The 12,598-nt window shown below is 33.8% G+C and overlaps 1 protein-coding gene across 1 annotated transcript in view; it reads left to right on the top strand.

The window, feature by feature from the left end:
• Tusp (WD40 superfamily protein Tusp) overlaps positions 1–12,598 on the top strand; it is a 121,433-nt gene that overhangs the window by 96,320 nt on the left and 12,515 nt on the right. The window contains exons 5-6 of the mRNA XM_075289724.1: positions 5,899–6,419; positions 6,517–6,745. Of these exons, the coding sequence (XP_075145839.1) occupies positions 5,899–6,419; positions 6,517–6,745 (750 nt within the window). The remainder of the gene's footprint in view (positions 1–5,898; positions 6,420–6,516; positions 6,746–12,598) is intronic.

Raw genomic sequence — 12,598 nt, 5'->3', positions numbered from 1 at the left:
AGAAATCGGCTTAATCTTTTTTAACAAAATTTTATTTCTATATGAAATTTTACCAAAATTTTATTTCTATATAAAATTTTGTCAAAATTTTATTTCTATAGAAAATTTTATCAAAATTTTATTTCTTTAGAAAATTTTGTCAAAATTGTATTTCTATAGAAAATTTTGTCAACATTTTATTTCTATAGAAAATTTTGTCAAAATTTTGTGTCTATATAGAAAATGTTGTCAAAACTGCATTTCTATAGAAAATTTTGTCAAAATTGCATTTCTATCACAATTTCACAATTTTATTTCTATAGAAAATTTTGTCAAAATTGTATTTCTATAGAAAATTTTGTCAAAATTTTATTTCTATATAGAAAATTTTGTCACAATTGTATTTCTATAGAAATTTTTGTCAAATTGTATTTCTGTAGAAAATGTTGTCAAAATTTTATTTCTAAAGAAAATTTTGTCACAGTTTTATTTCTATAGAAAATGTTGTCAAAATATTATTTATATATAGAAAATTTTGTCAAACTTTTATTTCTATAGAAAATTCTGTCACAATTTTATGTCTATAGACAATTTAGTGAAAATTTTATTTCTATAGAAAATTTTGTCAAAATTTTATTTCTATAGAAAATTTTGTCAAAATTTTATTTCTATAGAAGATTTTGTCAAAATTTTATTTCTATAGAAAATGTTGTAACAATTTTATCTCTATAGAAAATATAATGTCATCAACGAATATCAAGCAGGTTTCAGAAGAGCGTATTCCACAATTGATAATATATATAATTTAACAGCAATAGTTCATCTGAATTTTCTTGCCAATGAAAAAGTATATGCATTCTTCGTCGACTTCAAAGCAGCATTTGATATGGTTCCCAGACGTAGTTTACTTTATAAGTTAAGCAGAATGGGAATATCGAGCAAGATGACAAAACTCATCGAAAATATATATAGCAAAACAGTTGCTGAAGTCTGGACAGGAAGTGAATTGTCAAAGACATTTGAAACCCATTCAGGGGTGAAACAAGGGTGTCTATTGTCACCACTGCTTTTTATTTTATACCTAAATGATCTTCATGATTGCCTTGAGGGAGGTGTAAATATTGGGGAAATACATGTAAGGCTATTGATGTATGCCGACGACCTAGTCATTCTAGCGGATAATGTGGATACAATGCAAAGAATGATAGATAACTTAGACCGATATTGCAGCCAATGGAGTATGGAAGTAAACATGGCAAAGTCACAAATGGTTGTATTCAGAAAAGGTGGAAAACTATCTAAAAGAGAGCATTGGACATACGGGCAACAAGAAGTCATGATTGTAAATGAATATACTTATCTGGGAGTTACATTGACACCCAAAATGTCCTTCCACAAACATATTGTAAAACGAAACTACACAGCGAAATATAGTATCAACTCAACTTGGAATGAGTATCTAAATAAGAATAATGTGAGGCTTAGCTCCAAATGGAAGCTGTATCAAGCAATTTGTAGATCAATTCAAACTTATGCTGCTCAAATTTGGGGTTATAGCAATTTTGATGGAGTGGATAAGCTACAGAGGTATTTAATAAAGCGTATACACCCTCAAAAAAAATCGCTTCTTTAACATATGTTCCAAACATATTTTGCAGGAAGCACATATATTATTGGATACTGCCGAAACATTAATATGTTTGTTTTATGTGAACATATTATATGTTTGGAAGCATTTTGAATCCAAAAATATTATATGCTTGGAAGAATTTTTCCCAAAGACGATTGTGCTCATTGCCTAACATACTCGTAATTTTCACTTCCACGAAATATTTTAGTTCTTGCCACCTTTTTCTGTAATACAAATAATGTTGAAGAAATTAATCACTTTTATAATTTTTTTAAATTTTACCTTTCGCCTGCACGGAGAATCGAACCGAGGACCAAACAGTTTGTAAGCCAACACACTATCCACTGGACTACGTAGCTGTTATAGTCACCAGTAGATAATTACATTTATTTAGCATAGTTTACAGCGCCCACACGCTCACAAAAAATCGCTTCTGCAACATATACTCCCAAACATATTTTGCTTCAAGCATATACATTTTTGGGTATTGCCCAAACATTTATATGTTTGATCTCTTCCAATATATAATATGTTTGAAAGCATATTGGTCTAAACAATATATGTTTGGGTAGTCTAAGTTCCAAACATTTTGTATTTTTGCATCCAAATTCAATAATGTTGTCTTCCAAAAAACAATATGTTATTATGTGAACATATAATATGTTTGGAAGCATTTTGCACCCAAAAATATTATATGCTTAAAAAAAAATTCTCCCAAACAATATTGTGCTCAAAATTTTATTTATTTATTTATATATTTACAATCATAACGAATTATGAAAATAAACAGGTAATGTAGGTTCTAACAACATAGGTTTTCGACCTGAATGCTCAAAATGTTGTTTCTGCCCAATTGTATATTCCCCCACATCTTTCTCACTTCCACGAGATTTTTTAGTTCTTAGCACCTTTTTCTGTAATACAAACATTGTAGAAGAAATTATTCAATTGTATGATTTTTTTTTATTTTAATTTTACCTTTTGCCGGACGGGGATTCGAACAGCGGACCACACAGTTTGTAAGGATCAAAGAAGTAGCTGATCAATTGCCCAAGGAAAAATAAAATGTTAATTTTGTAATAACAAGCAACAACCACCAAGTTAATTCAATATCGCTCCCTGTTAAATAGCGCTCCAAGCTACTAAACACATATATGTTTATAGGCTATTTCCAAAATAATATATGTTTGCATCCAAGCATATTATATTTACAAACATTTTATGTCCCAAACATAATATGTTCTAACATATTAACCTATATGTCCCAAACATGTTATGGTCGTTTATGAACATTATATGCTTGCACTCAAAAATATTGTGTTTAAAAATTTGTGTTCCAAACATATAATGTTTATAGCCAAACATATGAAAAACAGTCTTTTTCATCCGTGTGGAGCTCCATATGAAATATATACACAAAACAATATTCAGAATGCATCGAAACAGACTTCCTCATATGTTGTCATTGCAGATATTGTCAAGAAATATATTCTGGGCAAAGAGCATAAATGATATAGCAAATGAATTCAACTGCAAATTTGAAATCGATACACCAGAGATGGATTGGATGAATAATGGAATGTATGTGCTAAGAAGGTTAAAAGAGAAACGGGTTGATGAGATGGCAAGCTTGGCTAAAGCAAGTTGCACCAGGTTCTACAAGTTTCTGAACTTTAACGTGGGAGAAAGTTATATGAATGACGAAAATCATCTGACGTTAATTACAACAATTATGAAAACAAGGTGCGACTTGCTTGGACTAAACGCGAATAAGTTTAGTTCACTGGAGAATAAAAACTGCTCCCTTTGCAATACACAGCAGGAAGAAAATCTTCTGCATTTCATGGCTACATGTCCAATACTCCGAGAGTTCAGAATCAGACATTTAGGAAAACCAATTTTAAGTCAAACTGAATTAATTGATATTTTGAACGGAGAGGTATTTGCAAATTGGAATAATATAAGTTCATATGTTCAAGAGGCACTAAGATATAGGACATTCCTTATTAGTGAATTTGCCTGAATAATTAACTAGTACACATTGTATTTAAGACAAACATTGCAAACTAAATAGAAAAATTAAATTTAGTAAAGCACCAAAATGACAGACGGCTTCACGCCATTGTCATAATTATCAGATAAATATTTTCTTCAATTTACCAATTTTCTAATGTATATTAAATATTGTGAGAATGTAAAATGTATAAAAATTAAATTAATTATTATCTCTGTATGTATGTAAAATTTGATTCTAATAATAAAGGAAATATTACTACTACTACTAGAAAATTTAGTCAAAATTTTTTGTCTATATAGAAAATGTTGTCAACATTTTATTTCTATAGAAAATTTTGTCAAAATTTTATTTCTATAGAAAATTTTGTAAAAATTTTATTTCTATAGAAAATTTTGTCAAAATTTTATTTCTATAGAAAATTTTGTCAACATTTTATTTCTATAGAACATTTTGTCAACATTTTATTTCTATAGAAAATGTTGTCAAAATTGCATTTCTATAGAAAATTTTGTCAAAATTTTATTTATATAGAAACGTTTGTCACAATTTTATTTCTATAGAAAATTTTGTCAAAATTGTATTTCTATATTTATTTTCTCCCATTCTGTTAGGAATCCACAGATTAACATACCTCAGATTTCCTGTTCTACATTCGAGAGATCGTACATAGTGTCCGTTGCTAGAATTTGGAATTCTCTCCCGTTAACACTGAGGTGCTTCAACTTTACTGTTTACCAATTTAAGCAATTGCTGTTACAGAGATTTTTGAATGAATGATTTATATAATAAATTAATTAATAAAAATGTCTGTCATTGCCAATGGTAGTTATCCTTATTTTCTGGAATAAGTATTGGTGGATATTATTTGAACCTTTAGCCATATTTTTATTTTTATTACTTGCTTTATTTTTGCTTATTTGGTTTGCACTTATATATTCTACACTTTTTCTAAAAATTCATATTGTTATTTAATTAAATGATAAATTTACTTTAGATTTTATATAATTAATTAGTTATAGAGGCAATGCGCTATTATTGGCCTTTCTGGCTTATTGTATTGTCGTAAATAAAAATAAAAAAAATAAATAAATATAGAAAATTTTGTCAAAATTTTATTTCTATATAATTTTTGTCAAAATTTTATTTCTATATAGAAAATTTTGTCAAAATTGTATTTCTATAGAAATTTTTGTCAAAATTGTATTTCTATAGAAAATGTTGTAAAATTTTTTTTGCTTTAAGAATTTTTTATTTTTATTTTTTATTTCTATAGAAAATTTTGTCAAAATTGTATTTCTATAGAAATTTTTGTCAAAATTTTATTTCTATAGAAAATGTTGTCAAAATTTTTTTCTTTAAGAAATTTTGTCAAAATTTTATTTCTATAGAAAATTTTGTCAAAATTTTATTTCTAGAGGAAATTTTATCAAAACTTTATTTCTGTAGAGAATTTTGTCAAAATTTAATTTCTGTTGAGAATTTCGTCAAAATTTTATTTCTATAGAAAATTTTGTCAAATTTGTATTTCTATAGAAATGTTTGTCAAATTTTTATTTCTATAGAAAATTTTGTCAACAATTTTATTTCTATAGAAAATTTTGTCAAAATTTTATTTCTACAGAAAATTTTGTCAAAATTTTATTTCTATAGAATATGTTGTCAACATTTTAATTCTATAGACAATTTTTTCACAATTTTATTTCTATATATAAAATTTTGTAAACATTTTATTTCTGTAGAAAAATTTCTCAAAATTTTATTTCTATATAGAAAATTTTCTCAACTATTTGGGTATTTAGAAGTAAATTTTAGTTCATTAAATAAGGAACTCCGAACTTCCATTTTCATATCTCCAGCATTTGGAAGACTATCACCAGTCTCTTGGTGTTGTGGTTCGAAATCTTGATATTATTGCAGCTTGCTGGATTTGACAAAATTGTAATATTTAAATTATTACTGATTTTCTACAGCAGAGCCAAAAAAATTGTCAAAAATGTTTTGGGGATTCTTGTGAGGAATTTAAATACTGGCAACACTGATTGCAGGATAGAAATTCTAACCAATATCTATTTCCCTTAAGAGCAAATAAATTAAACCCCTAAAATTAAGGGGGATGCAAAGAAAAATAGATATAAATTGATAGGATTGTCATATTAGAAGTTTTAGACATTCTTTGGGCCTTTCTAATACTGTGCATGATATTTGTCAATAAATAAATAAAAATCTCTTTTATCTAATAAAAATCTTTCTTTTTTCTCTCTCTCTCTTATAGCCAAACGTTCATTTGTTTTAGCGGTTAGTTTTCAAAATGGTTTTATATATCTACTAAAATCGTTCGACGATGTTTCACCATCACATATCAATACTGGCCTTGATGGAGCCCTAGGCATGGTTATGGAATGGAGTAACTCACGTGAGCTCTTAGCCGTCGCCGGAACATCACAGAAGACTGCAGCCCTAAACGATATCACTAACGGTGCTGGTGGTGGTGTAGTCTACAATAATCTCTTGAAATTCTATACCGAAACAGGAGCATTATTATATCAAGCCCATATACCCAACTCGAATGCTCCAGTGTCTGCCTTAACGTGGGGCCATAATGACAAACGTTTGTTCATAGCTACCGGTACACAAGTTCATATAGCATGGGTATCACGACGAGTGGCCTCGTTGCAGTTACTGTGTCGTTTACAGATTCAGGCCAGTATAGGATCAGAAACTTTATTGCCATTGTTGCCTTTGCCGTCAAGAATTAAAACACTTATCGGCAATCTTTTTGCTCAAACAATTCGAGTAAGTTATTTGTGGTCTACGGGGATGTGTATTTGGGTAATATGTGTTCTAATCTAATTGATGTCTCTCTCTCTCTCTCTTTTTTCTTTTTCTTTAGTGTTGTGTACCTGATTTAAAATCTCTAAGAGAATTCGTATCGCGTCCTCCCATATGTTCGACGCGTTTACATTGTACTATGATAAGACATGATGATGATTCCAACATTAGCTCTGGTACTTGCTATACATTATATTTAGAATATTTGGGTGGTCTGGTGCCATTACTGAAAGGGAAGCGTACATCTAAAATACGGCCTGAATTTGTAATATTTGATCCACAAGCAACCGGTGAGTATTCGCAAATTTGATTTAAAACTGACCAGATTGTCACATTGTTATTTCCTTAATTTTTCTGGTATGTTTTTTTTAATTTTTGGGATTTTTTCGTTTGACTTGAGGTCATGAACTAATGAAAAATGCTGGTGTAATTGTTTTTCATTAGCTTTTTCTTAATATATTGCTATTCTCGGATATTTCGATACACCTTCGGTGATCATCTTCAGCGAGTTATTACGTACAGATTGTAATAATTTAAACATTTAACAATATCATTTTAACAATGTTTGACAACAAAAATATAACAATAATTATATTTACTCTTAATTGTTTTTGTGATTTTATATTAGATTTCTATAAATCTGTGCACAGTTGTCTGTGTCGATGAATATGCGGGATTTGAAATGATGAAATGCCTTATAGTTTTATTGAATAATTGTCGTGAACAATTATATTTACCTTTGTTGTGTCGTGAACACAGATTGCTCAAAACAAGAAGTGACATAAAAATAAAGGAACAAAACAGAACGGGGCAAAGCGGCAAGCAAGTGACAGAAAATAGTACGCACGCGCAAGGATGTAACGAACCGTAGTTATAAAATACAATACAATAGATAAAGAGAAAAAAATAGACGTTAAATTTGAACTTACACAGTCGGTTTTGAAGTTCTTGCGTTCTTCAGTGGGAGTATTTATTATATGCAGCATCTCCAATGTATATCTCCTCTTAGTATTCTCTTCCATCGTCAGTATTTCAACGTATTTGAAATTTAATATGCGTCCTGTAGTTGTGCAATGTGCTGCAAGGGCCGTTTTTTGTTCTAAGGGTTTGTCTTCCATCTTTTGGTTGGACTTGTGGGCAGAAAGTCTAATTTGTAAGTTGGTTCTGGTGGTGCCAACCTAAACCATTGGACATGGATTGGTTTCGTCCCAAGCGCATTTTATCTTATACACTACTTTGGATTTGTCTTCCATTTTTATGTTAGTTTTAACAGGTTGTCTGATAAGTCCCCGGTCTAACAAAGAAAAACAATTTTTTTTGTCAAAATTCGTTTTTATTATTCAACATAGTTCCCTTCAAGAGCGATACAACGGTTATAACCACCTTCCAATTTTTTGATACCATTTTGGTAGTACTGCTTCGGTTTTGCCTCAAAATAGGCCTCAGTTTCGGCGATCACCTATTCATTGCAGCCAAATTTTTCCCCTGCGAGCATCCTTTTGAGGTCTGAGAACAAGAAAAAGTCGAAGTCCAATTCATGAATTTTTGCCATCGTTCTCAATGACGGTGCGTTGTCTTGGTGGAACAACACTTATTTCTTCATCATATGGGGCCGTTTTGCCGCGATTTCGACCTTCAAACGCCCCAATAACGCCATATAATAACGGGTGATACGGTCAAAATTTGGTCAAGGGAAAACGCGTGTAAATCGGTGAAATCGTTTATTTAAAAAATCAAATTAAATTTATTTTTCAAGTTCAATTAGTATAAAATTCAGGAAAAATATTCAGTTAGACTTTCGCTTTTCCAAATCCGAATTGCCGGGCCTCACGCTTGACACCTGCCATCAGATTTTGTACAGCCACCTTGTCCACCTTCTTCGCCGCAGAAAGCCAGTTTGCCTTGAACTGCTGCTCGTCCTTAGCAGTTTTTATGGTCTTCTTTAGGTTCCGCTTGACAATAGCCCAGTATTTCTCAATTGGGCGGAGCTCTGGCGTGTTGGGAGGGTTCTTGTCCTTGGGAACCACCTGCACGTTGTTTGCGGCGTACCACTCCGTGGCTTTTTTACCGTAATGGCAAGATGCCAAATCCGGCCAAAACAGTACGGAACAACCGTGTTTCTTCAGGAAAGGCAGCAGACGTTTATTCAAACACTCTTTCACGTAAATTTCTTGGTTGACAGTCCCGGAAGCTATGAAAATGTTGATTTTCAAGCCACAGGTACAGATGGCTTGCCAAACCAGATATTTCTTTGCGAACTTTGACAGTTTTATGTGCTTGAAAATATCTGCTACCTTTCCCCTTCCTTTTGCCGTATAAAACTCCTGTCCCGGAAGCTGCTTGTATTCGGCTTTGACGTAGGTTTCGTCGTCCATTACCACGCAGTCAAACTTCGTCAGCATCGTTGTGTAGAGCCTCCGTGATCGCGCTTTGGCCGTCGTATTTTGTTTATCATCGCGATTTGGAGTCACTACCTTCTTGTAAGTCGATAGTCCGGCTCGTTTTTTGGCTCGATGCACGGTTGTAGACGATACACCCAGCTTATTTGCGGCATCTCGGAGAGAGAGGTTAGGGTTTCGCTTGAAACTACCGGCAACTCTCTTTGACGTCTCAGCGACTTCCGGTTTTCGATTTCCGCCCGATCCAGACTTCCTGGCTGTGGACAAACGTTCCCCAAAAACTTTAATAACATTTGTAACGGTTGATTTGGTAACTTTTAGCGATTTTGCTATCTTTGCGTGCGAGTAGCTCGGATTTTCGAGATGCGCGAGCAAAATTTTGATACGCTGCTCTTCTTGCTTGGACGGCATTTTGACAACTGAAGAGTGAATTCCAAAATCAAAATAGGAGCAACATTCTACACACACACACCTTCAAAATGAGGGGTGTTTTTTAAATGCAAAATTGAAAGAAATACGTGAAGTTTATATTGACCAAATTTTGACCGTATCACCCTTTAGTCACTGTTGATGGTTTTTCCTTCTCAAGATAATCGACAAAAATTATTCCATGCGCATCCCAAAAAACAGAGGCCATTATGTTACTTTGCCAGCGGACTTTTGAGTCTTTCCACGCTTCGGAGACGCTTCACCGGTCGCTGTCCACTCAGCCGACTATCGATTGGACTCAGGAGTGCAGTGATGGAGCCATGTTTCATCCATTGTCACATATCGACGGAAAAACTCGGGTGTATTACGAGTTAACAGCTGCAAATACCGCTCAGAATCATCAACACGTTGTTGTTTTTGGTCAAATGTGAGCTCGCGCGGCACCCATTTAGAGCTTCCGCATATCCAAATATTGATCAATGATATGACCAACACGTTCCTTTGATATCTTTAAGGCCTCTGCTATCTCGATCAACTTCATTTTACGGTAATTCAAAATCATTTTGTGGATTTTTTTGATGTTTTCGTCGGTAACCACCTCATTCGGGCGTCCACTGCGTTCACCGTCCTCCGTGCTCATTTCACCACACTTGAATTTTGCATACCAATCAATTATTGTTGATTTCCCTGGGGCAGAGTCCGGAAACTCATTATCAAGCCAAGTTTTACTTCCACCGTTTTTTTCCCTTCAGAAAACAGTATTTTATCAAAACACGAAATTCCTTTTTTTCCATTTTTTTCACAATAACAAAAGTTGCTTCACAAAAGACGCTCTATCTCACAAACTAATTGACTTACATACGTCATTTAATACTAGCGACGCCATCTATGTGTCAGACCGGGGACTTATCAGCCAACCTGTTAACACATTCACCATATCATTATGAATTTCTTATCCCGATAAACCTTTTTTATGTAAATATTTAATGACAGCACGCATTTCTAATTTTTCCATTGTAAAAAAAATTGCGGATGCGTCTTTTTGAACACCTGTTTCTATATGAAGGAGTTACCAGATCGAAACAAAATTTAACATGTGTTCACAACAGAGATGGAAGTTTCCAAAACACTTAACTTTTTTTTTTTTTTTTTTTTATACCGCGCTTTTTGTGGTAGGCTAAGAAGTTTCCGAGCTGGCCTCGTATGTCGTATCATATAAGTGGCTTCTTATTTGCTGTGATTCTTGTACTTTATAATCTCAAATATCTAACTTCACTTGTTGGCATTTGGTAGTGGGAAAGGTATTCGGCTGTTATCGATTGCTAGCATTCGCGGAGAAAACTGACTTCAATTGACAAGTGAACTAAATGGATAGGTAGACTAAGTCCAAAGGGAACAAAATCTGTGGATGCACAATGAAGACAATGGTGAGACACATTACTTGTTCCTATGTAATTTACGACCAGATATCTAAAGAGATCTTAATTGCCGAGCGCTATTTTCTGAAATTTGAGATACATAGTTGAATCCCCGAAGATTCCCAAATGAAACTGCTGCTATCATTCGCTTCGCTTGGCCTGGTTGCCTTTAACGTCACCAGACAACCCCTCAGTGATTTTTATTCTGATCTTTCATCCAGAAATAATGAAATAATTTTTGAAGGTAGGACATATGAAAAGTAGAAGAAGTTTACACATTTGCCGAGAAAGATAAGTTGTGGTTAACCATTAGAGTCATCTGGAATCTCGGTAGGATCGTTGACGGTTCATTAATCACGTAGCAATAGCTGATACGAACAGGCCTGCGAGTTTTTTTTTCAACAACTGATAAAGCGAGAAACAGAGCCACGAGTCTCATTCGTGGTCTATGGCTCACAATTTGCCACAACCGAAGCAGTGAAACTTTAGTTTCGGCATAGATAGATTAGGTGGCAGCCCGATTTATCAGGCTCACTTAGACTAACATATTCAGTCAATTGTGATACCACATTGGTGAACTTCTCTCTTATCACTGAGTGCTGCCCGATTCCATGTAAAGCTCAACGACAAGGGACCTCCTTTTTATAGCCGAGTCCGAACGGCTTTCCACATTGCAGTGAAACCACTTAGAGAAGCTTTTAAACCCTCAGAAATGTCACCAGCATTACTGAGGTGGGATAATCCACCACTGAAAAACTTTGTGGTGTTCGGTCGAAGCAGGAATCGAACCCACGACCTTGTGTATGCAAGGCGGGCATGCTAACCATTGCACCACGGCATAGATAAATTGTCGTCGATCGTTGGAGGCATTTAGAATCCTGGTGGAAGATTTAGAAGAAATATCAAGTTAATTTTGAAACACATGGTATTACCTCTGTGGTTAACACTCCCGAAGCAATGTAACTTTAGTGTTGGTACATAGAAGTTTTGAAATGAAATGCCCGAGGTTTTTTACCAATTAAAGAGAGCCACGTATCTCATAAGTGGTCTCCAAGTGTATAATTTAAAATTTGTTACAGCTGATATTGCTGATGCCTTCAACACCTCGTAAAGAGAAGCGTTCAAAAAAAATTCACCGTTGATGTTGAAACACATGGTATTATCTGTGTAGTTGAAGCTCCAGAAGCAATATAACATAAGTGTCATCTTAATTAAGGTGTGACCAACCGTTAAAGTCATATGGAGTCCCAGTAAGATCTTAACAGTTCGTCAATCACGGACGCGCGAAGTTTTCTCATCAAATGATAGAGCGACAAAGAAAGCTATGTTAATCATTCGTGGTCTCCAATCATATTAATGACAAATTGCTAGAAAGAAGATTTTCTCACCGGTGATGTTGAAACATCAATCTTAGATGGGTCGATGACGGTTCGTGAATCACCGACGCGAGAGGATAAAGGGAAAAAGACCCACGTTTATCATTAGTGTTCTCCAAACCTATAATTCACAATTTACCACAGCCGATACTCTGGATGACTTCAAAATCCCATAGGGATGACTCTGTTTTTCTCGGTCCGAACAGAAACCATGAGGATACGGTATTCGAACATATGACCAGTGAAATTTTGTTGTACGGTTTCGACCATCATCTCTTTATCTATCCTTGTAGACCAACATGATTTTGGTTGAACTAAAATCTAGAAAGGTAGCTGAAATGGATTGCATGCCCTATCTGTAAGCCCAAAAAGGAGATAAAGATCTTACCTATTCGAAGGCGCAAATATATATGCATGTTATGCGCTTTACAGACTATCAGTTATTTCGGACGGAATGTCGGTGTTTGTAAAGAATCTTACAGTGTGCCGGATCGATACGACTTGTCGGCGATGACTAAATA

Source organism: Haematobia irritans, chromosome 1 (genome assembly GCF_050003625.1).
Source record: "Haematobia irritans isolate KBUSLIRL chromosome 1, ASM5000362v1, whole genome shotgun sequence".
NCBI classification, from domain to species: domain Eukaryota; kingdom Metazoa; phylum Arthropoda; class Insecta; order Diptera; family Muscidae; genus Haematobia; species Haematobia irritans.
Note: the sequence above shows the minus strand (reverse complement) of the source record. Positions and strands in the feature narration are given on the sequence as shown.